Raw genomic sequence first — 26,503 nt, 5'->3', positions numbered from 1 at the left:
TCTTGCTTTTTCGGCTGAGAACATACTTTAATCATCATTAGGTTATTTGATGGACTTTCAGTTAAAACCGCTTATGACATAGTTTACTTGCATTAATAGAGTTGCCTGAAGAAACACTTTTTGTTCCTGTTTTTCCTTATTTTCTTATTATTTCCACAGAAAGAACATGGTCTCTGAATAACTGTACAGTGGCCAAAAGAATTGGAAAAGGAAAAGATGCTACTGTCATCTTTGAGCATTTCAGGAAACCTATAGATCCATTTGTTCAGGAAAACTGTTCATGCAGTGCACTAAATTCAGAGATAAATCCTTACAACTCAAATATTTCTAACTCCTATGGAAATGTGCAAAATGAAAACATTTCTGTACTTGAAGCATACAGTGGACAGATGGAGCACAATTCAGCAGAATGTAGAGACACTTCTCAAGTACATGCATATGATTCAGGTCCTTCATTTATTCCCAGTGATACCAGAGAAAGTGTTAATAATGATGACCTCTTAAATTTGACACATCTTAAAGATGTTTTAAGTGGTTTTGCTCCTGCTTTTCCCCTTCATAACAATATTGGCTCAAGCACGGTTATTACTTCAAAACTCATCAAAGACCCAAGACTGATGAAGAGAGAAGAAAGCATGGGAAAACATAATACTATTACAGGTTTAAATGAGATTTTGCCATTGGAGAAGAGTTTAGATTTTGCTAATTCAGAAATAAACCTATCATCTATGCCAACTAATCCTGCCTCATCATCTGAAGTCATGCCTGGTGATCAGACTGTTCTTACTAATTATTTGGATGCCCCTTGCTTCAAAATTTCTTTGAATGAGTCACAATCCCAGGCTCACAACATGGGCTGTAAGACCTATGATTGTACAGCTCCCAGTAAAATTACCATGGCAGAACAGTGTAAGAGCCACGATAATTTTTCCTTCCCAATGTGTGTGTCAAATGTAGTCTCAGAAGTTGAAATCCAAGAACACAGTGGAGAAAAAGCTCAGAGATCCCAGCAGAGAAGCAACATTCCAATTTTAATTGAACAAAATAGTGAGCCACGTGACTCTTACGAATCAGTGAATACTTGTACAAAAGTATATAATAGTCACATCTCTCCAGAACCACAGTCTTCTAATTTTAAAACTGTATATCAGACTGGTCACCAAATGCCTACGCTTTTTCCACTCGCAAGCAAAGAAAGCATACATGAGAACATTCAAGATATTGGAAAGATGAGAAACTTCACTGGGCCAGAAGACAATTCCAAACATGAAGAAAAGCAAAATGTATGGAAAGAAAGTGATAATTCTTTTACTAATAAAACAAAAATCAGTCCAGTAGATAGTTACATTTCTTTGCATCAAGACAACAAAGAGAATGAGAATCTTGATTATTTGGTGGAAAATTGTGATCAAATATTAATTACTCAAGGGTTAGAAAAGCCAAAATCTTTCTCATCTACCACAGAGGAGAAGTATGAGCTAGATCACCTAGCATTGGAAATAGAAAATCATCTTACTCCAAGACTGGAGAACCTTTCACAAAAGCATCCTCAGCACTCCTTAGAGTACAAAGATAACGTTCACACAAGTTTTACCATTTCTCAAAAACGAATGGAACTGAAATTGGAAAAACCAGATCAAAACTGTGTTAGCGTTATGACTGATGCTTTGCAGGAAGCAAAAGACATTCCCCATGCCAAACGACTACCGGCCGTTACTTCATCTCATGACATTAAAACAGCTCATGATGCAAATTGCAGCATAGCTAGAGAAAATATATGTGTTAAAAGGAGAAATGGAAATGATCCAGTGTCCTTAGCGAACAGTGAAAGAGACTGCAAAGAAAATTCTCAAGTTAACAGTAAAGGTCAAGATCACACTCAGTTCTGTAATTCACAGTTGAACAGTGATGTGCACCTGAATGTTGATTGCAGAGAACAGAGAGATAATGATAAAGAAAACCAGAATGAGGCTGAAGTGGAAGACATTGCTTTGTCTACAGAAAACAACATAGGGAATATACATGGAGATGAGAAGCAGAGTTTTCATGCAAACAAAAATTTTACCACTGGAGATGAAAGGAGGGAGAATAAAGATTACAAGAGCGTAGAAATTCTGAGTTCTGAAGAATTTTCTACTACATTTAATTTGACTTGGGGAAAAGAATATGTGTCCACAGAATCTACATTATTAGGTACCGTAACTGCCATAAACGAAAAAGATACTGGAAGGACTGTAGAGCATTTGGTTTCCACAACATTTCCCCAGATTGCAGGTTCTTCAGGGCATGTAGCCTCACATGCTGTAGTTCAGGTAGCTGATGCTCCAGTGCCGGCGTTAGGCACAAATCTCGAAGATCACCCAAGATACCAGTTTAAAGAAACTTGTTCTTCTGAGGGTCCAGATTTTGGTTTGTTAGTAAAATATAGGGTTTCTGATTGTGAAACAGATATGGATAAAAATCAATTACACAACTCATTTCATCAGTCGGTAAGTGACAACTCAGTTCTTCAAAGTGTCAAATTGGATAATGAGATTGAAGTAGGATCAGAACGGAGTGACAGTGCTTTTCTATTTCAACAGGACGCTCATAGCCATGGAAATGTACTCTATGAAGATTTCGGGGCCTCATACGAGACTCTGAAGTCTCGCATCGGTTGGGAAGGTCTGTTAGGAAGCACTAATGGGAAGACAGAAGTTTTGAAAAGCACCACAAGGAGGGAGAATAGTGATCAGCATTACTCTGAGGAAAGTAGTTTTTACTTCTCTACAGCAAAAAACAAAGCAGAGCTCTTCAACCCAATTTTACTTCCTGATCTAGAAATTACGATTACTAATGTATTTATGCAAGGATTCAGTCCTGCTGTTGAATCCCTTGCATTGAAAGATAATTCCTGCAAATATAGAACTGAAGCCATAAAATCAGAAATAAAGGAGGAGGAGGAAGAAGTTCCACGATTTGAAATTCATTCCCAGTGTTCTGGTGAAAATTCACATCAACCATCGGAAGGTGAATTTGGTAATGTAAGGCAAGTATCAGGACTAGTGAGTAAATCTGAAACCTCACTTTCTGAAAAGCAAAACAAGGGACCTTTGGTTACTGAACCTTCTAATGTCACAACAGTAAATAACGAAAGCAGGTGTTCCTTTACAAAGTCAAAAACCGATTGTAATGATACTGGAAGTAAAAAGGACACAGAATCAAGAATTAGCCAAAGAAAGCCACATACACCTTTTAGGGACCAGAATATACCACATAAAGATTTAAGACATCACGAACTTTGTGGGAATAGGAGGAGGCTAACCAGTCAGGACTTGTTGGAACGTTTTTCTTCATTATCCCAAGGACGAATTGAAACCTTTTCACGGTCAGAAAAACACATTAGGAGTGTCCCGGATATTCTAACTAGTGAAGCATCTTTATGCAAAAGCAGATGTCTTTCCAGAAAACTTGACAGAGCTGTTCGTCACTTAAAAAAAGCTCACAGAAGAGTTCACACGTCTTTGCAGCTTACAGCTAAAGTGGGAGAAAAAAGAAAGGGTCCTTTACCAAAGGCATATGCAGTAATATGCGATAATTTCTGGGAAAGTTGTGACCTTCAAGGTTATAGTTCTGTGTCTGAAAGAAGATATTACTCCACTAAGCAATTTTTGTCAAAAAGAAAATACGACAAGCCTGGAGAGAAAAGGGCTTTGGGATTTGAAGTTGATAAATCATTAACTCATGTATCAAACCACAAGTCTTATAAAACAAGTGGAGAGAGAGTCACAAAGTGCCTTTCTGAGAAAAATGTGTCCGGTGTCTCCAGAAGTCCCACCACAATTCGCGTGAGAGGATATTGTGATGGAGAGTATCCTGAATCACAGTTAGCCCTCTGCTCCAGGTCCCAAAGTGCAAGTCAGTCAGCTTATAGCACTAGCAGTCTGAGAAATCCCAGATCATCAGAACTTCAGCCCTTTTCTAGAAAAACTGGGTGTCTCTCTTCCCCAGACTGCCCAGATGAGAAACTAACTAAAAGAGAAAATCAAATCGATGCAGAGTTTTTATCTAACGTTAGTAGATATGAAAAGCTTAAGAACCATTCAGCACATGGTAATATTAAGGGTACAACAAAAGAAAACAATTCTGAAGCTAATGAAGTAATAAGTAAAAGGAATTCAGTATCTTTAACTTGCATAAAAGAAAGCAACGTAAATTTTAGTGTGGACAAAAATTATGATGCAACTTGTATAGCCCACACAAAGGTGAAAACTGATGCAGTTATTTCAGTCTTAGAATCAAGTGTGACGCATGTTTTTAATATTGATATCAACAAACCAAATAACCTTATTTTATCTGGTTATACAAGAAACCTGGAAGTAAATTTTCCTGTAGAAAAATGGACAGCTCCTAATGAGAGCTCCAAACCAGGCATTATTACAGGAAACTTCCTTATGGACCCATTAAATCTAACTCTGATAAAAAGCAAAAAGTGTAACAGTATTCCTCAATTGTTATCAGCCACTCTAGTGACAGACAGTGAGGGAGAATCTTCACAATCTTACCTGAATAAACAGAGCATTTTTGCTGTAGATTCTTCAGCAGTGTCTACCATTGTACCACACTGTCAACAAGGATGTGCTGGAAAGGAGCTGCTAAAGACAGAACATTGCTCTTCAAGTAATTCCTTCCGCATAGACGGGAATGGAACAAATGTTGTTGAGAATTCTGAGTTGGATTTCACATCAGTAAGTGAAGAAAGTAAGGGCAATATGATGAAGAAACTATTTTCCCATGATAGTTTTCTGCTCTTAAAAGATAACATAAAGGGTTCTTCTTCCCCAAAATGTATTGCAAAGAAAGACATTCAGGACAGAAAAATGTGGAAAGATAAACAAGCAGAGAAAGCAAAAGATTCATTTCACAAAACCATGGCAGAAGGATCAAGTGTTAAGACTGAGTACAAAAATCAAAAGAATAAGACATTAGAAGAATCCTCCTACTTAAGTGAGAAAACAGTTAAAGACAACTTGGTCGATTCTCATTTAAGCATTAAAGGTGCTACTGAGGCAGTCTCTTTGAGTAACGCTGCTTCTAATCAGCTTAACAAAAGAAAGAAAGAGGAGGGAAAAGTTAGTCATGACTCTCAGTCTGACTCCGCAGTACACTCAGGAAGAGCCTGTAATTCCAAACCAGGCATTAAAGGAATGAATCATATGCCTCTTCTACATGCCCACTCTGAAACCTCCAACGTCTCTCCTCCGAAGATGCCTACATCATACGTGAATGAATTAAAAGAAGAACATTGCTTAACTAATAATTTGGCTCCTATAGCTAAGATAGCTCAAATTTTGAAGAGGGCAGATGCAGCATCATCTTTGCAGATTCTACAGGAAGAAACTAAAGTTTGTCAAAATATTCTCCCTTTATTTGTTGAAGCTTTTGAAAGAAAACAAGAATGTTCATTTAAACAAATCTTGATTTCAAGAGACCTGTTGGTAGAACAAAACCTGTGGTATAACTGCAGACGCAAATTAAAACCGTGTGCTCTTGACTCCTTTGTAGAACTTCAAATGATGATGGAAACTATTCAGTTCATTGAAAACAAAACAAGGCTCTTAGGAGGTGAGCCAACATTCCGAAGCTTGCTTTGGTATGATGAGACATTGTACAGTGAGCTGCTTGGCAGACCACATGGGTTTCAACAACAATCCAATTTCTATCCTGCTTTTCAAGGCAGGTTAAAATATCATGCATTCTGTGAGTTGCAAAACTATCATGATCAGTTGGTTGAAGTGTTTGAAGAAACCAAAAGGGAAATCAGTTCATACTACATGTTCTTAAAATACAAACGACAGATTAATGAGTGTGAGGCAGTAATGAAACATTGTTCTGATTGCTTTGACTTTTCTCTTTCTGTTCCATTTACCTGTGGAGTTAACTTTGGAGATAGTTTAGGAGACCTAGAATCCTTGAGAAAAAGTACATTAAATCTGATCAGTATATATGGGGACTCTCCCCAAAAAGATTCCTGTCCAGGAAAACAAGACCATCTATGGATTATTATAGAAATGATCTCCTCAAAAGTTAATTTTATCAAGAGCAATGAGGCAGTAAGTATTAAAATATCTCTTTATGGTCTGGAACATATCTTTTTTGATGCTGCAAAAAGTCTTGTTTGGAAAGAAAAGAGAGAGTCTTTCTGCAAAAAATACTTAGGAAAGAACAGCAAAGAAATACTACTCAAAATAAATGAACATGCTTTTTCTAAGTTGCAGAAGATATGTGATACGTTGTGTAAAGGTTTAAGCAGTGAACGCATTTCCAGTACTGGGCTTGAGAATACTATGATTGCTTCCAGAAAGTCAAATGCTCTAGTAAACAAAGCAACAATTAGCATAGAAAACTCTAGGTTTAACAGTACTTTGCTTTCATATCCAGATATCTGTTGTATTAGTGAAATATTGGATCAAGCTGAATTTGCAGACTTTAAAAAACTACAGGAACTCACTTTGAGATGTACCGATCACTTAGAAATTTTAAAAAAATACTTTCAGTTGCTGCAAGAAGATAACATAGATAATATTTTTATCACACAAGAAAATGTTTTGGACATGGTGAAAAACCACAACCATGAGGCAGTAATTTTAAAACCTGCGGCCATTGAAACCTATATTGAAATCGTCATGCTCTCAGAAACAGTTCACTTTCTTAAAAACTCAATGGCAAAGAAACTAGACAAACAGAGGTTTCGAGGTATGCTTTGGTTTGATTTGTCACTTCTTCCTGAACTGGTTCAGTGCCAAGAAGAAATGACTTCTTTCTCATTTCTTAAAGATAATTCAACAGATTGTCTTTGGAAAGTGATAGAGACTGCTATTTCTGAACTTAAGAACGATCTGGATATTATCTACAAATATAATGAAGCTGTTAATTGCTCCTATGCTCTTCATTTGCTCTCAAGAGAACTTGAAGAACTTTCAGAAATAAAAACACTTCTAAAGAAGTCTAAGTATTCTCTTTCCACATACATTGACTTTGTGCCATGTATAGCATCCATAAATTACGGAAGCACTGTGACAGAGTTAGAACACAACTACACTCAGTTTTCCACCCTGCTCAAAAATGTGATGGCTGCCCCTCGGAAGGACTTAGGGAAAATGGCCCATGTTATGAAAGTCATGAAAACTATTGAAGATATGAAGATAATATGTGCTAAAAATGCTAAATTAACCATTTCCTTTGTCCTGTGCCAAATGCGACATAACAGAAAGAAGACTTTGCACCTGGAGAGAAAGGAAGAAATGAATATTCATGTAAAACCTAGGAAGAATATCAACAAGTCCAGTACTTGTGTGAAGGTGCCCTCAGTTTCACAGTGCATAATGAAAAACGTTTCAAATTCCTCTAAAAAACGACCTTTCACTGTAGACGAGTGTGAAGACCCTCAGGAACAAGACGAAAATACTACCGTTTCCAGTTGTAAAAAACAAAAGGTAACAAATGTTTTAAGCGAAACCTATGTAGGTATTCTTTTTGAGAACAAGGCTACTCTTTAAGTAAACAAGTACGTAGTTTGCAGAATTGTAAAAATTGAGGATGCTTTAAATACTGCCTTGCAAAATGAATTTACTAACTGAACTATTGGATTAAACAATCCATATTATCTATAAAATGATGTGAATGATTTGTATATGTGAGAGGTAGCCTTGCAAATGTCTACTTTTAAACTTACAAATTAATTATTTTATTTAGAAAACACTTCTTGGAAGGGTATGAATTTTAATAACGGCTAAAGGAAAAGTACATATTATGAATGTGAGTTAAGCAAGTGACCAAGTATCTATTGAGTAGCTTCTATATAATGAGGCTATACTTAATGTTGTGGATATTAAAAATTGACAGTGGAGTCTGTGTTCTTGACCATTATCATCCACACAGAGAAATAGTACAGATATTTTAAAATAGACGATTATGAAGGAGTTAGTCCTGCCTAAGTACATTTGATTTAACAAATTTTATATAGCATTTATTAAATACTTGGCAGCATTCTAATGAATGTACAAACATTAACTTTTTCTATTCTTCACAGAATGCTTATGATGTAGGCACTGTTATTATCTTATTAAAAAGTACAGAAACTGAGGCATAGAAAGGTTAAATAACTTTCCCAAGGTCACAGAGTTAGTAAACGGAAGCGCCTACATGTAAAACAAGGCAGTCTAGCTCCAGAGCCCATATTAATAATTGCCCCTACTCCACCCTCAGAGACTACTCAAAATTTTTTGAGAATTTCTCATCTCAGAAGTGAAGAAAGAGAGACCTATACGCAAAATGAAAAGTAGGGTTCTTTCTCAGCTTACTCTAATTGTATTCGTTAGTTAAACTCTAGTTCTAGAGACTAGGAAACAAATCATTTATTGCACTGTGTTTGTGGGAAAATGCTTAATTAACAACCAGTTTGTAAACATACTTCCAAAACACAAGAACAACACAAGTTGTGTACTCCACATCAAGAGTAAAGTGAGGGTATTACTAAAAAGGTGTTGTAAGTATAGAGAAGAAAAGCAAAATTTTTAAAAAATGGAGATTTATTCATTGATTTCATAGAAGGACACAGATCAAAGCTTTGCCTTAAAGGAAAAAATGTTATCAGATGAAGGTAAAAAAATGAAGAGGGTATCCAAGCTATGGAAAATAATGTGACCAAAGACACAATGCTTATTGGCATTATTTGAGAAATGAGTTTAAAATTAAGTCTGGAACAAACATTTTAACTTAGTGGACAGAAGTAAGCTAAAGATGGAGAAGCATATCGTTTCAGATAACAGAATGTTCTAAATATAGGCCTGAAGAGTTTGAACTTCGTTCTGTACGTATTGAAGGGGAGTGTCCTGTAAAGTGTTTTTTCAGTGATTTTAAAGAGTAGAGATTTTGAGCATAGTTAGAAGTAGGAAGTCATCTGGGTCTTAGAAAAAGGTGCTGTTTTACAGAATAGGAAAGGAAAATCCATACTTAACAGACATTACTTAACAGTGGCACTGAGTGACTGGTTGATTAAAAAGGGCATAAAATAGGAAGCAGTCATAAATAGACGTGTTGTAAGATGTGGGTAAAAAGAATGTTGCAGATTGCTTTTTTAAAAAGTTTCTCCAAACATTTATGAAATATGGGAAGTCCAGCAGAGTCACTGAGTTTTGAAGGAGAGGATCATTAATGAATATAGTTTCAGACAGTGCATTTTAGATGATGACAGAACAAGCAATTGCAAATGTCTGATAATTAAAATAATAAATATTGTACTTTAAACCATCAACAATGTAGGTTTTCTCTGTATTTTTTAAACATAGGTTAACATGAAAGATGTCACAAAAATCAACAGAGAAAAGGCAACGTTCAAGCATCCAAGGTAGGAGTTGCCATCAGCCCTGTCTGAAGCAAAACTAAACAAAATTGAGCACATATTAAGGAACAAGACTAAAACCTTTATTTATTACCTCTGTTGGGTTATACATGTAACTTAGGGGAGAAGAGTTAGCTAAGGAGGGAGAAGAAGGTTCAGATTATGCAGTGTCTTAGGTAAGGCCTAAGGAGTTTGAATTTCATTCTGTAAGGATTGAAAGGTAATATCCTGTGAAATGCGTTTTCACAGTGATTTAAAGGGTAAGGAGATTCTAAGTACAGTTAAAAGTAGTAAGTCAGCCAGGGCTTAGAAAAGAGTGACGCTTTACAGAATAAGAAGGTAAAAGTCATATTTGACAGACATTATTTAATGAATTGATGGGGCTTAGCGACTGGCTTATTACTAAAAAGGGCATAGAATGGGGGCAAATGATTAGATTTTTTTAAAACTTGTGGATTTTATAGACCTGTCGAATTTCAAGACTGGCTAACAAGATAAAAATTGACAAGTTTTATTCCTAAGTGGGAGCTTAGTCAAACACACTCACATATTATAAGTATACTACTGTTTCATGAAAGGATGTATTAACACCACAATATAGAAAGAACATGATTTCAGAATAAAGGCTAGTTCTTTAAATTCTTTTTGAATTAGTTATTTTTATTAAAAACCCACTACATTATTTATGTTTTTCTCATTTTGACGTGAAGTGGCACCACTGGACTTGTTGACCATCTCTTGTTTCATTCAACTCTGTAAGTTTTTCAATTTATGACAAGCTTCATTTTTTACCATCTTTTTTTCCATCCTATGAAGGAAAATGAATAATATGAACTAAAAGAAGATAAGCATTCTCATTTCTGTCTTATTTGGTTTTGCTTCTGTAAATATAATCTTTAGGGCTTCCCTGGTGGCGGCACAGTGGTTAAGAATCCACCTGCCAATGCAGGGGACACAGGTTCCAGCCCTGGTCCGGGAAGATCCCACATGCCGCAGGGCAACGAAGCCCGCGCGCCACAACTACTGAGCCTGCGCTCTAGAGCCTGCGAGCCACAACTACTGAATCCCGTGCACCTAGAGCCCATGCTCTGCAACAAGAGAAGCCACCACAGTGAGAAGCCCGCGTACCACAACGAAGAGTAGCCCCCATTCACCACAACTAGAGAAAGCCCGTGCACAGCAACGAAGACCCAACACAGCCAAAAATAAATTAATTATTTTAAAAATTAAATATGATCTTTAATTTACTACATTTCTAGAATCTTTTTCCTGGCACAGATGACTCTTTAAATAATTGTGTAGTGGCATAAGGATGAATAGGCTATCAGAGGCATAGCATAAACCAGTTCTGTAATCATCTTAGTTTTGTAACTAAGATGATTTGTTTTACTTAGTTTACAAAACTAAGTTTTGTAAGTACAGGTAGTATTTGCTGCTCAAAGAATCAAACTGTGCCTCAATTAGCAGGAAAATGAATTCTAATATAAGGTGCCATGGTCGTGGAAGAACATCCTCTAAGAGAATGGGTAAAAGGATAGATCACACAGGCAGCTGTCAATCTGTAAGGTTGAGACATCACTGAAACATCATTGGAAATGTGATAAAGTCAAAATTGTCCTTTCTGGAAACTGTCAAAGCATTCTGTTGGGTTGGATGATGATGTAGGTTGTCATTCAAGTGCCTTTTAAGGAGGCTGGGTTAAGTAAAATAGGGGCTTTTAGTTTCATGAGTGGGATACACAAATTCTAGGCCAAAGGTTAATTTCTCTTGACTGTGGAGGAATGGTTACTTCTTTCTTTCAACATGTTCTTTTCTACTTGTAATTTGAAGAATTTGATGAGACACCAAAAAAATATAATTGCTGTGGAGACCTGCATTAACTGTCTGGCTCTAGACCTTCAATAATGAATGCTTCCTTCACCCTGATTGAGACTGTCTAAATTTAGATAGGAATGCCAAGGATATTCACTTGGCAAGAAATTTTTGAAGTCTGCTTTTCCTACTCTCGACCTTGAACAGACAAAATATCTCAATACTTTGTGACAAGATAGTCTTTTGGGGGTACGGGGTCACAGCTAGTGGTTTCACCAGCTATATATGGCCATTTGCAAATAAAGAAGATTGTCAATAGGTTGGAGGTATATGAATTAGAAACTACTGCAAAAAAATTGAAATCAGGAAGTGTCCAAAGCATAACATGATTTATTACAATATTGGCAGCACTCGGTATTTTCAGATGTATTGGAAATATATTTGAAATGTGGCATATATCACCTTCAGCAAGAAAAGTATCTAAATTCAAACCAAGGGAGGAAAACTGGAGAAATATGTTTCTTGTATAATGCCAATACAAAGAGGAAAATGTGAATCTTAAGAATTCTTTTCCTAAATAAAATTTTCAAATCTATATTTATATTGAAAATTTGTGACTCTGTATATTTAAAGTTGTTTGTATGTGTGTTACACTTAATAGGACTATGAGATCTCATCCCGAAAGTGAAAATGAAATAGGACCAAGTTCATCTGACAATCTGAAAAGAAACCATGTCTCTCCAAAAAAAGTTGAAATTCAGCTATCACTACCTGGCTCACTTTTACCTTTAAAGAACCTAAAAGACACTTGTATGTCAAAGTTAGAGGGCAAAATAGACAGGGAAGCTTAAATAACATGAAGGAAAGAAATGTAAATTTTAGTGTTGCTGAAACAAAAAGTGATAAGATTGTTCTCCTTTGGCAATTTCTGACCAAAAACGTGTAGATGGTACACTTTCAAAAGACCAGGAGATAACTTCTCAGAAATTTCTTAAGAATTCCTCAGATCCTGCAGAGAAATCTTGTCTCTCAGACATAAAACCAGAAACTGATGCTTCTCTTCTGCCTGATGCATCAGTGCTCTCAAAGCCTGTTTTCTAATTTGTGAGGGATATCAATGCCAATTTAGAAATGCATGACACTGACTTTGAACCTCAAGATAATGAAATATTAAATTCATCCATTAAAAATTCTAAATGCACCAGTTCTCCAGAACCCATACATGTCCAGAACAAAATTCCTGTTCTACAAATAAAACACAACCTGCAAAAACTGAGTCAGAAGAAAAACATAGGAAGGATACATTGAATTCCAGTACTACACCTGTTGAAGCATCTGAGAACATGACCCTTAATGTGAATCAAACAGTAGAATACTCTTTTTCTGAACAATAGAATTCAAAAGTTTTAACTCAGAATGCTGCCACATATTGGAATGAAATTCCACAGTCTGCATGTACCCCAGTATATAATTCTTCTGAGCAGTCATTTGGAACTTCATATCCTCACTCTGCTTCGTGTGTTTATCGTTACAGCAGCAGCAATGGCAGTTCCATTACCCCGACATACCAGGGAATAACATCCTATGAAGTACAGCCACCTCCTTTTGGGATGTTGACTGCAGTTACAAGTTCAAAATACGCATTCTAATCTTTTGTACTCTCCATATTTTGGTTACTTTGCTGGGGAACACAAGCAAATGACTTTGTGCCAGTGAGTGGACATTTTCAAACTCAAATGCCTGTTTACAATTTTTAGCAGCCAATTTTTTCACAGTATGTTTACTATCAACCGGTCACTGCATACCCTTGCTCTCCTGATTTGAAGGTGCTTCCAGAAGTTCCTTGGACTTAACGGTGAGTTTCACAAGTTTAGTACTTGCTTTGTAGAGTTTTCACTTTTATCTTTGTACATTTATGTAAGTGGAATTTACAACAGGTGGTGACAGATGGCACATTGTTCTGTGTAGACTTGTAGAATTGTTTAAAATCAGGCGGAGCTGAATTACATTGTCAGTGGAAAACTAGTTGTCAAAGACTGAGAAAGAAAGAATTGGTAATATCACTAAATATGTCCTTCAATAAAACGCAACTTCGAGGAATAATAGTTAAGTAAATTATAGTTATTGAAATATGCAACCATTGAAGGGTTTATAAAAGTTTTTAATGACAATTTTAAAAACTATATTGTATAAATTTACTTACATAAATAAAGAAATGCATAGATACACGGAAATAAAGTACACTAACATTTTAACTTGTCTCCCTGTGAGTGATAAAATTTGGAGTTTGTGGAGAGTGTTCATTATTTTCTAGATTTCCTATTGTGAACATACATTTTTTGATAAATGAAGGAAAAAAATAGAGTAAATAGGTGGAAAAGGAACTTCAATCAGATAATATAGTATCTAATAACAGTATTCTAATATAGTACCGTGGCATAAGTGAATGGAGTTAATTGAAATGTGTTAGTAGAACAACTTGGTAGTTTGCCACGGGGACTTGAAATATTTTCTCTGAAACACAATTCTGTTTATGGAATATCATGATTAGAATATAATTTTTAATTAAATTGACATGTATATTTACCATAGTTAAAGCAAAATTTTAAAACAATTATTAATAATTCTGCAAAAACTACATTAGCACCCAAATATTCTACCAACAGAGATAAAATGTACTGTGTATAAAGTTAATCATCTCTTAATGTCTTAAACAGAGAAATTCAAGGAATTTCTTTAAATTGAAAAGTTGTTTCTCAAGGAAAATCAGTTTTGTAGGTTGTGTGTGTCTGTATATATATAAGGTGAAAAATACCACATGGAAATTCAGCCAAAAAATATTTTTAAAGCTTTGATTTGGCTTTTTGCCTCAACTTGGTATTAACTGCAATATAAAAGAAGGAAGAAAACCTATTAAAACCAACAAGGTTTTGTATTCATTAAAATATTTAGAGAGTTCAATAAATGTGCTGAATTGTATTTTTTAAAAAGTTCTTTCTCAGTCCTGGGTTATCTTACAAACTAATAAGTAGAAAAAATTAATTGAATTAATTAATTCCTTAGTCTGAATTGGACAAGAAGCAGGCTGTTAGTATAGTTCTATTTCTAATTAAGAAACCTTTTGACAGCAGCATCTCTACATTGGAGTTGCCACTGGTGCCCTATAACCTATGGGATAAAATTCAAATACTTTAGCTTAGAACACAGGGCCCTTGACAGCCCTGCATAGACAGCCGCATTTCCCACCACTTCCACTCTGTATTCAAGCCACATTGAACTTCTTACTGTTCTCTCATGTGAGAATGCCTCTTCTACTTCCACAGCATTTTTGTATGCATTTCTCACATATGAGTATTTTGTGGTGGTGTAATTGTCTATGTATCCTTTCCTTTACTCCCTGCCCCACTAAATGAGTTTAAACAGGACTGGAAATTTTTCAGCTAAATCATAGCCTGAAGAAAAACTGTAAAGGAGGTGAGAAAGCAGGGGCAAGGTATATGACTGCTTTTTCCTTTTTGATTAACATATTGCTGTAGCTGCTGTAATGATAAGCGCACCAAGCATAGTAGATGCGGCAAACCTACAAATTAAAGACATTTTAATTTTTGAAATAGGAAATCTTGAATGAAATTGTTTCATAAAGGTCTCATGGTTTGCGCTTTCTTGTGTTCTTAATAATTAAGCTGTTTGTGATACTAAGAAAGCTATCTGGGATCAAATCCAGCTTTGATTCTCAAAAATTTTAATTGTTATTTCTTTGGTTGTATTACAACGAACTACATCCTTCTGAAGATGTGAAAATCCCTATGACCCACTTCCAACTGTTGTGCTCATGATACTTGTATTCAGCACCATAATGGAAATAAAGGAAGGGCTGAGAGAGCCCTGTGTGCGGGCCACATTACATCCTTTATTCTGTTCAATTCTCACAAGATACGTGAGAGAGATGCAGGGATGTTATTGCTCTTTTACAGATGAGGAAACTACTCTTTGGAGAGCCTTAAATGATGCAATACTGTTAAGTTTCTTGGGATCCCATGGCTAGTAAAGACCAGATGTTCAGTTTGAACTCTGATCCCTTTGGCTCTAACTTAACTGGGTTCTTTCCACTATCCTATTATGTACCATCCGTCTGCTTCATTAATTCATCTCAAATCTTTGTGCTTTTTTTTTTCTTCCAGTTTCACGGTATCAAGAACCCTTTCAGCCAGGACATTGAAGATAGTTCTTTTGTCTACTGAAATAAAAGAGGTTTAACAAGTTTTTCCAAGTACTTTTTACTTACATATTTTTTTATTTTAAAATTTAAAAATAAACGTAAATGTGGTAAATTATGGACCTTATAGCCCTTGGTAAAATGTTTAGATGCAAAAGTGTATCATATAATGCAATAGGAAGTCAATTTCTGGCATCTAAAATACCAAAATAATTTCCATGCAGTTATTGTAGCGACTCTGTACTAAGCTATTTTTCAGTACCTACCTAGCCTTCAGAAACGTTAACAATATTGTGAAATTTATTTTTTTTGAAAAGTTGCTATCACAGCTATTACAGTTATATAAGATTTTATTTGGGATTATTCTAATGGAATAAGGAGAGTAAATGTAACATTTAATATGATTAAGGGTAAGCAATAGTAGTAAAATCTTCAAAACAAGATTTTTGTCTCATATTTTTTGGTGCATTGTTTATGATAGTGTCGTGCCATTTGACTTAGATTAAAGTAGGATTTTTTTTTACTTAGACTAATCATTAAACCAATAATTTTATAATTCCTGACACTTTATGTAATTTACCATTCTGTGTCTAATGTGACAAATTCCTTTAACTTCAATATTTTCTTTTTTTTTTTTTTTTTTTGCTGTACGCGGGCCTCTCACTGTTGGGGCCCCTCCCGTTGCGGAGCACAGGCTCTAGACGCGCAGGCCCAGCGGCCATGGCTCACGGCCCAGCTGCTCCGCGGCATGTGGGATCTTCCCGGACTGGGGCACGAACCCGTGTCCCCTGCATCGGCAGGCTGACTCTCAACCACTGTGCCACCAGGGAAGCCCAATATTTTCTAATTTTTACTTGCAAAATATATTTTAATAGGGAACTAGGTTTACATATTTCCAGTGTTTGTCCTTGAGTAGAGATTTTTTTTAAATATTTATGTTTGAAGCAATTTTAGATCATTATATTGAAATTAAAGCACTTTTAACACCTTTTTCCATAAGGGCCCTTTCCACAAGATTATTTCTTTTGTATTTTACAATTTAAAAGCTTCTTTTAGTGATTTTATAGCAGACAATAGGGAATTATATCTTTAGCTTATGCCATTAGTTTAGTTGTATTTCAGTAATTTAAATAATGCAGCACAAATACAAGTTTTTTAATGTTGTGATCATAGATTTTTTTTTTCCTTTTCAACATTCCACGAAAGTAAAAAGTGTTTGAGGCTTCCCTGGTGGCGCAGCGGTTGAGAATCTGCCTGCTAATGCAGGGGACACGGGTTCGAGCCCTGGTCTGGGAGGATCCCACATGCCACGGAGCAGCTAGGCCCATGAGCCACAACTACTGAGCCTGCGCATCTGGAGCCTGTGCTCCACAACAAAAGAGGCCGCGATAGTGAGAGGCCCGTGCACCACGATGAAGAGTGGCCTCTGCTTGCCGCAACTAGAGAAAGCCCTTGCATAGAAATGAAGACCCAACATGGCAAAAATAAATAAATTAATTTAAAAAAACAAAAAGAAAAAAGTAAAAAGTGTCAGTAATAATCATCGTTAAACAACAGGGCTATAGTGTGTAACCGTGGTCTTCAGCAACCTCTCTGCCCACCAGCAACCATTCCTGGTTTCTGTAAGATCCAAGTCAGAAAGATCCCTCACAACTGGATAGACTCTCAAGTGCTAGTGGGCCCTAAAATGTGATAAGAGATTTACATTGGCTAAATCTAGACAGCTAGGTAGCAAAGCTTCAGTGTTTTCACAGCCTTTTTGTGTTAGCAAACTTTTTATGTTATCTAGTACAGGCATCCAAAGAGAGTGTGATTCAGCTGCATTTATTATAGAGTAGCTAATTTTTCAATTTAGAAAAACACTAAGATCCCCCCAGGATAAGCCTCATTAATCACATTAACCAAATAGGATGGAGTCCAGAGTACTTTAGGGTTTTTCTCTAACAAACAGATCTTAAAAGGGGAAAGTCAAGCAAAGAACTGCAATTGAACAAAACAGGAATTAGAAAAAATACTACAGAATTAAAGCAGTATCAAAATAACATATTTTTTGGTCCAGATAGTTGTTTTATTTGGAAATATTCTGTAAAAATCAAAACTCCTGAACAGGTATTAAAGCAGTAATAGCAACTGTTATTCAAAGAATGACTTTGCCTCAGCCATTTGTTTTATGTTTGGTTATGGAACGATATTACGGGTTTAGTATTAACAATGTTTCTATTAGGTAAACCGAAAGTTAAATATTCTAATTAAGGATGCTTGCTTTAAACAACTTGCAGATTCTGTTGATATTGTCTTTGTGATGTTTTTATTTCCTGAGTTTTATTTTCTTGAAAGAAAGATAATGGGGGAAAAAACCTTGTAAATATTTAGTTACATTTTAAAATCTGTACTTTGAAATGGAACATGGGAAAACGGAGTGTTTTTTCCCCTCAAGTATGTGTCTTGGTTCTAAAAATTTAAAAAAAGAACAAATTAAAATTTGAGTGAACGTTATTTTTAAAAATACCTGCTTGTCTGTAAATATTGTTTTGGAACTTGAAGAATTATCTGAATAAGCTGAATTCCTTCTAGTCCTTCTAGTTTCAGGGTTCTTTTTTCTCCTTTTGTGTTTCTTGACTAATGAGCAAATATACGAATAATCTTTTGTTTATACGTATACTCATTATAAGAAAAAGAGTCCACAAAGAACTGAATTTGATTAAATAAACTGCTGGGACACTCCATCCACTCCAGCTGCTTCCACCTTCATCTCCTTCCTTCCTTTCCCCTGACTCTGACAAGCTTCATTCCTCCCCGGAGTTTCATAGGACAAGCCAAAGTTCTTGCCCTCATGCCGTTCTCATTCCAGTCAAGAGAGACAAGGAATAAATATGTAAGTACAGTAGTTTATTTCACATCGTGAGAAGTGACATACACAAAACAAAACAAAGTAATAGAGAATTACTGGATGATCCGTAAGCTGAGATGTTCAGGGGAGCCTCTTTGATAAGGTAATCAAACTAACTTTCATATTCATATATTTTAGTTACATCAGTCTGCCTTCTGTTAATATGCATAATGTAAAAGTGCCTCTAAAATTTGGGTTCTGAATCTAGCCAAATGTAAGGCTGTACTTCCATTTCCCCAATGAGAAGATTCCTCAAAACAAAGTTTTTTGGTAAGCTGAAATATATAAACTGTTAGAGATATAAATGAAATGTTTAAATTTCAATTGTATGTTATATAAAAATACTTTAAATTCTTTTTTTTTTTAACACATAGAACAGTTTCATTCGGTGTCCTCTCATGCATCTTTGACATCATCAGAGCTTTTTGGAGCCCTATGACAGAGTTTTCCAAAGCATATCATCCTCACTTCTAAATTCTTCGAGATGTATGCTTTTTAAACCTGTGAACATATCTAAAATTACTTTTGGTTGAAGTCATTTCGAGCTAATTTCCTCCCCAAAGACCTTCCTTAAAGTAATGGGCTTAAGTCTTCAAAATAGAGTAAGGCTCCATATTCTTTTTAATGGGAGTAATTTTAGGAGAAAAATTAACTTACATTCAGGTATATGTGGTATTTTAAAGCTATTAAAATTTTTTACAGGCATGGTTTGATTTCAATTCATACAATGTTGACATTGCTTGAGTACCATGATAAACTCCCAGTTATCTGTGCAGTTTGAAAAAAAGGATTGTGGAGGAAGAAAATTAAGTTATTCTTAGAAGACAAGCATTCTTTAAACTAGATCTGATGGATACAATTCTAGGAGCAGTGACTGCAAATTCTTTTTTTTTTTTTTTTTTTTTGGCTGCGTTGGGTCTTCGTTGCTGCGCACAGGCTTTCTCTAGTTGCAGCCAGTGAGGGCCACTCTTTGTTGCAGCGCGGGCTTCTCATTGCGGTTGCTTCTCTTGTTCCGGAGCACAGGCTGTAGGCTCACAGGCTGAGTAGTTGTGGCTTGCGGGCTTAGTTGCTCCACAGCATGTGAGATCCTCCCGGACCAGGGCTCAAACCCATGTTCCCTGCATTGGCAGGCGGATTCTTAACCACTGCGCCACCAGGGAAGCCCCAAGTAACTGCAAATTCTTAGTTAGCAGTGCTAATGAAGAGAAACTGAGAAGTTAAGTGGTCATTGATTAGTAATGCCATGTGGGAATAAGAATTAAAAGAACTCATTAGAGAGAGATTAAGAGAGGAACGTTTTGTGAGGATATAAATTTTACTCATTTCTTGGGGTGAAAGATCTGCTGTCTGTTTTTACTGTTACCATCTTGTTTCTGAATCTTTTAACCGGTAAAAGAATCCCTCTGGTATTTGTAAGAAGTCTCCTTTGAAATATCCTGTGGAACCCTTAAATCTCAAAATACACTGCATTCTAATTTGTTGTCACAGGAAACTCCATTTATCTTAGGATTTGTAATTCCTTTCATTTTTAAAGGCTATTTTCCTTTGTTAGGTAAGAATAATTTAGAGCTATGACAGATTTTTTTTTTTTTTTTTGGTCACACCATGCAGCTAATGGGATTTTAGTTGCCCGACTAGGGATCAAACCCAGGCCCTTGGCAGTGAGAGCGCAGAGTCCTAACCACTGGACCACCAGGGGATTCCTTCATTTCTTTTTTTTAAATGTGAGAATCTATGTTTTGAGAAATCTGGTCTAGTTAATTGAGCATGGTTAATTAAAGATTGTATTCACTCAGCAATTACTGAACATATGATTTGATTTGTGCTAAAGGTATGCTATTCTGCTTGTGTGTGTATCAACTAATCTTTATATCAACCCCATAAATGAAAATGTTAATTCCTTATTTTATGAATGCATTCATTCAGAAGGCCCTTCAAGATATTTTGCACCTCAAGTCATGAACATCAGTTAATATTTCCAGTATTGTTGGTTTGAAAAGAATATAAGATTTGTCTTAATCTCTCTCCTTTGACATGTTATTTGCTTTTTAAATTCCAGCCATCAACTTGTGAACCTGATACATAATCCCTTCTTTTAAATTTTAAACATAGAATGTGCAAAGAGCAATACAGTAATTTGAGATTTTTCACATTTGGTTAAGAAACAATTTCTCTATGTGCTTACAAATAATTCTAGTCCCTTGGCTAAGATTATTCTAGTGATATTGAGAAGTGAATGTATTTTTTCTATTGGGAGTTACGCTAAATCAAGTAACTAATGACTCCTAATCCACTGATTCTCAACCAGGGTGTTTTACAACTGCATCTGAATATTAATGAAAAGGACAATTTTCTCAAAATTGACTGTGCTCCCACTTTCTTCAAATGCTATCCTGAAGCTTATCCTCCAGTAACCTTTGGTGAAAGGCAGGCTCTCTACCTTCCATTCCTCCTTCCTTATTTTCAAAACTATCTCAAGACCATTAATTTCTGTGACAGTTTCTAGAGATACACCCACCCTCTTAGCCTTTCTTACAGGTCAACCATAAAAAAAATGTTTCAGATATGCCATCTATCGAAAAATGCACGCATAGGACCTGCTGAGTCAGCTAGGTTACTTTTGTGGTCTTCCACCAATTTTTCAGGGTAAAAGGTCAGACTAAAAACTAATTTTCTTACCCTGCTTTCTGGGTTCTTGACCCAGGAACCTGCAATAATGAAAAAATTTTTCCTATAACCGTCTACTGGTATCCATCAAATGAGCAAGTAAAAATAATCTGTTAATGAATGACATTTCATCATGAGTGTTTCTTTTGGATACAAGTCAGAGTCAAAAAAAATCCAAAGAAAGATTTGAGGGTGAGAATGACAATAGTTTGTTTACTTTCATAAAGTCAAAAGTGAAAATCCATTCCATTCAGTGTAGATACAGTACCAAGTTACGAACAACCAGTTTTTATGGAGCACATTCTGTTGTTGCTGGGCTTAGCTGTATGATTGGACGTTTGGAATTGAAAAATCAGTGAGACATTTCTCGCTTGGAAGGTCTGTGTAGAGTGAGAGAGACATGCAAGAAACCAACCGTGAAAATAAAGTGAGGTGTGATAGATGCTAGTGCTTGGTGTACAGGTCTTAAGAGGATTACCGTATAATTAATCATATAATGAATCCGACTGGATTTAGGAACGCTTTTTATGAGTAAGACAACCCTAAGGTGAGTCTTGAAAATCTGTTTGAGTTATACATGCTGGAAAGGTGAGAATAAGGTCTTTAGATGGAGGAAACACATACGAGAATATAACATAAAGCATTCTACTGATATGGCATTTGTGGGTGTAGGTATCATGGGGAAGTGAGAGGGACATACAGCACACCCCCCTCCCATGGGATGTAGAGACCACATTTTTATTCATTCATTCCTGATGGACATTTGAGTTGCTTCCACCTTTTGGCTGTTGTGAATATTGGTGCACAAATATCTTTTCAAGACCCTGCTTTGATATATTCCTTGATATGTTTTCAGCCAGTTTAATATTGGAAAAAATATTTATGTCCCCCAAGCTTTTTTTTTGTTTTTGTTTTTGTTTTGTTTTTTTGCGGTCCGCGGGCCTCTCACTGCTGTGGCCCCTCCCGTTGCGGAGCACAGGCTCCGGACACGCAGGCTCAGCGGCCATGGCTCACGGGCCCAGCCGCTCTGCGGCACGTGAGATCCTCCCGGACGGGGGCATGAATCCGTGTCCCCTGCATTGGCAGGCGGACTCTCAACCACTGCGCCACCAGGGAAGCCCTATGTCCCCCAAGCTTGATGTAACATTTTAACAACGTGATGTATAGGAAAAGTCTTGGTAGAAATACATAGAATATTACATTAGGATCACAGACTTTTTTTTTTTTTTTTGGCCACACAGCATGCAGGATCTTAGTTCTCTGACCAGGGATTGAACCTTGCGCCCCCTGCAGTGGAAGTGCAGAGTCTTAACCACTGGAGGGCCAGGGAAATCCTCACATTTTTAAAAGTGCTCCGAGTGTCAAAAACAGGATAGGTGTCTTGATATCACAGTTAATACTCAATGTGAACCTTTCTCAACTACTGTATAGTTGTCCGAAAGGCTTTTTCACCACATTTAAAGTTTCCTGTGTAGCCCTTGGTTTGCATGGTGTGTTATGAGTCCCATACCAGATGAGAACACGTTAAAGAACATTGTGGAGAAAGAAGCAAAGCAAGTAAGACAGCAATTATGATAGACAAGAAGAGGCTACTATAACCAAAGCTAATATTTTTTAAAACCATATTGTTTGGTGAACAGAACGCTATATTGTAAGCATTTTAGATTCAAACATGATAGCTTGTTATTTATACAAATACTAAATACAGTAATAATCACCATTTAGTGAAAGAAGTTAGAAACAATGAAATGTGCAGAACTATAAGAATATATTTATATGAATATTAAGTACATAATACTATATATTTTACATGGATAATTTAAGTATATATACCAAAAACATTAGAGGATACGTTTCAAGGAAGAGAAATGAAACTGTGTATCAGGGATGAGAGGGGAAAACGAGTTTTTGCACAGACATGTTCACAATGTGCCATAAAATGAAAGGATTAATTATACTCGTGCATCTGAGGCTCAAAAGAAAGTGGAGAGTTAATTTCCATAGCAAACTATGAAAGAATATAAATTATATCCATGCATTTAAAAAATTGTCATGTAACTATGGCAACTTAAAATTTATCTTTTAAAGTGTTAGGATGACAATAAGTTAAATATAGTTGTAACCAAGACTGTAAATGTCATAAGTTCAGCTGTCAAAAGATGTGTTAAAAACTGTTTAATCATTTTTTAAATTACAAAAGACATTTTAAAACTTAGTGTGTTGCACTGTTCTACACTGAGTGCTCATAATTCAGTTAAATTCTGACACTACATGGAGTTAGCACAGAGCCCACAAGAGAAGTGCAAAGGCCTACACAAGACTGTCCCCACTTGAGGCTCCAGCCACAAGCCTCAGGTGTACCCTAACTAGGCTATAAATTTGGGGGTTCCCACAACCCTTGCAGGTTCAGTAATTTGCTTGAACAACTCACAGTATTCACTGAGACATTATACTTAGAATTACAGTTTTACTATAAAAGATACAGGTCAGGAGCAACCAAACTGAGAAATATTCTTTAGGAGTGGAGGAATATGCAGAGGTTCTACGCCCTCTCCTGTGGGATCCAGGCATCTCACCCCACCACCACATCAATGTGTTCACCAACTTGGAAGCTCCACAGAGCTGGGGTGACCAGAGTTTTTACTGGAGTTTCGTTAGAAGCATGTGTAATTAAATCCTTGATGACATGGATGAGTTCCATCTCCAGCCCTATCCCCTCCCCTGATGTCAGGCTGGCCCAAAGTTGGCTGACCAAGTCACAGGGTTGGTCTTTCTGGTGACCAGCCCCGATCCTGAGTCACCTACCTCATCAGTATAACAAAGATACTCCTCTCACTCTGAAATTCCAAGGGTTTTGGAAGCTCTGTGCCAGAAACCAGGGTCAAAGACCAGATATATTCTTTATTATTACCACTGTTGCTTATAAAAGATATAAGTGGAATTTAAATCTTAAACTCTAACATTGGACAAAGATTTACCAATTGCCCTGTAGAAAAGAAGACTGGTGACAATACCGATAAGCAGGGACTTCCCTGGTGGCACGGTGGTTAAGAATCCGCCTGCCAGTGCAGGGGACACAGGTTCATTCCCTGGTCCGGGAAGATCCCACATGCTGCGAAGCAACTAAGCCCATGTGCCACAGCTACTGCGCCTGCGCTCTAGACCCCGCGAGCCACAACTACTGAAATGGCAATTATTGTTTAAATGGCTACCAAGTTGCTGTTTGGGATGATGAAGAAGTCCTGGAAATAGTAGCGGTGAGGGTTGCTCAACATTGTGAATGTTCCTAATGCTGTTGAATCATATGCTTAAAAATGGTTAAAATGTAAATATTTTACCACAACATAAAAGTTGCCCAAATAAATTGTATTGCAAGGGAATTTTAGTATAAAATGTACAGTAAATTCTATATGTCATTTGTGTATGTCTATAAAATACATAATAAGATATCCATGTAATCTTGGGGCAGAGGAGACTTTTTAAACAGCCTTAAGCAAAGTTATTGACAGGATGGGTGGCAGAGTATTACAGAACTTGGAGACCATCGGCTCTGACTACCTGGCTTTATTTCCCAGCTCCAAATGAATGAACTTGGGCGAGTCACTTATTTTCTCTACCTCAGTATCCTCAGTTAATTAATTGAAACTATAATAATAGCACCTACTTCATAGGGTTGTAGTGAAGCGTATAATCGAGGCAATAATCTAAGTACTTAGAATACTGCCTGACAATAAATACTCTTGTTAGATTTCCAAAAAAATAAACTAGTGTGAATTTAGTCCAGAATGAGAAAACCTGGGGCTAGAGTGGAAAGAATCTGGTGAAGGTTTGAGAAGAACTGGGTGCTAAGGACAAAACAGCTGGAAACTGAGGCCACAAGGCCAAGAGCCAAGGCCTGAGGTGAACCAGCAGGGAGCCTGACTGAACAGGATGGCAGGCAGATGAGTGAGCTGGCTGAGGCTGGATTCATATAGACATGCTGCTGTAGGGACTCTGCACCTTGAAACAGCAGAGAGGTGGGGGAACTGACACTCTCATTCTGAGCCACAGCTCTTGCTGGAGTGGCACTGGGTTAAGGCTACCAGAGATATAGAAGCAAGCTTTCTAGAGGAAAGCCTCCCAAGGAAGGCAAATGGTACTTCCACCAGATCTGTTCAAGCCACTATGAGTAAGGTCAGCAGAAGCAAGAGAAACATCTTTAGTCACTTAAGAACTGGCAGTGTTGGCATTGTCAGACACACAATATAGAATAGCTAGGTATTGGGTGAACAAAAGGGGGGAAGTGGGTCAAAAGGTACAAACTTCCAGTTATAGAATAATTAAATCCTGGAGATATATAGCATAGTGACTATAGTTACTTACACTATACTGCATATTTGAAAGTTGCTAAGAGTAGTTCTTAAAAGTTCTCGTTACAAGAAAAAAATTTTGTAGATTCATGTGGTGGTAGATGTTAACTAGACTTGTAATCAAGCAGGACCCTATGGGGCCTTCCTGGGACAGACCCCTCCCCCTTGTCCTCTGCTTTACCTCCTCTCTGAAGTACCTAGATAGCAGTATCTGATGCACATTTCTCAAGTTGTTTTACAGGTGCTAAAACCCCACCACATGGAAGAAGTTAACTACCTGATGACCATGAGAACATAGCCCCAAACCTACTGGAGTCTGAGTATTGATTGATAATGTTAACCCTTGTGACACCACCCTGTTACCTCACCATCAACCAATCAGAGTACTGTGCACGAGCTGATCACATACCCTGCAACTCCCCTCCCTCACCTGGCCTTTAAAAAATGCCTCCCTGGCGAATTCCCTGGTGGTCCAGTGGTTAGGACTCTGTGCTTCCACTGCAAGGGGCATGGGTTCGATCCCTGGTCAGGAACTAAGATCCCGTATGGCAAAAAAAAAAAAAAAAAAAGCCTCCCTGAAACCGATCAGAGAGTTTACGTGTGCTGAGCACTAGCTGCCTGGACTCCTTGCTTGGCCCTGCAGTAAACACTGCACACACCTTCCTTCACCACAACCTGGTGTCAGTAGGTTGGCTTTATAGCGTGTGGGTGAGAGGACCCAAATTTGGTTGGGTAACAGATTTGTAGTGATCATTCCACAATATATACAAGTATCAAATCATGTTGTACACCTGAAACAATATAATGTTCTATGCTAATTATACCTTAATTTAAAAAAATAGCCAGGTATAAAATGTGTAAAGATAAAGAACTCTGCTGTGCTAGGGAATTTGAACCAAGCCTCCTGAGGGCAACCACAAAAAAGGACAAAATATTGAACATCACATCTGCACTGATTCCTTTATCTTCAGATAATTCCATCTCATAATTCCCTGGTGGTCCAGTGGTTAGGACTCCTTGCTCTCACTGCCGGGGCCCGGGTTCAATCTCTGGTCCGGAACTAAAATCCCGCAAGCTGCTCAGTGCAGCCAAAAGGGAAAAAAAATTATTATTTGATACTTTTGAAAAGGTTTTTTTAGAACCATGTTTCTTGAGCAGTAGGGTGAGAACACCTACTATGATCTTTT

The 26,503-nt window shown here is 36.9% G+C and overlaps 1 protein-coding gene across 1 annotated transcript in view; it reads left to right on the top strand.

Annotated features, from left to right (window-relative positions):
* The window catches only part of TEX15 (testis expressed 15, meiosis and synapsis associated), a gene marked incomplete at its 3' end in the record, with an annotated part of 41,032 nt that extends 27,985 nt beyond the window's left edge, over positions 1 to 13,047 (top strand). The window contains 11 exon segments of the mRNA XM_082863820.1: positions 160 to 7,475; positions 9,330 to 9,388; positions 11,856 to 12,031; positions 12,034 to 12,099; positions 12,102 to 12,292; positions 12,296 to 12,440; positions 12,443 to 12,585; positions 12,589 to 12,822; positions 12,824 to 12,881; positions 12,884 to 12,948; positions 12,952 to 13,047. Of these exon segments, the coding sequence (XP_082719946.1) occupies positions 160 to 7,475; positions 9,330 to 9,388; positions 11,856 to 12,031; positions 12,034 to 12,099; positions 12,102 to 12,292; positions 12,296 to 12,440; positions 12,443 to 12,585; positions 12,589 to 12,822; positions 12,824 to 12,881; positions 12,884 to 12,948; positions 12,952 to 13,047 (8,549 nt within the window).
* Between the last annotated feature and the right edge of the window lie 13,456 nt (positions 13,048 to 26,503).

This window comes from Leucopleurus acutus (assembly GCF_964270905.1).
Source record: "Leucopleurus acutus genome assembly, chromosome: 21".
Classification (NCBI taxonomy): domain Eukaryota; kingdom Metazoa; phylum Chordata; class Mammalia; order Artiodactyla; family Delphinidae; genus Leucopleurus; species Leucopleurus acutus.
The sequence above is the reverse complement of the archived record's forward strand: the minus strand, read 5'-3'. Positions and strand labels throughout refer to the sequence as shown.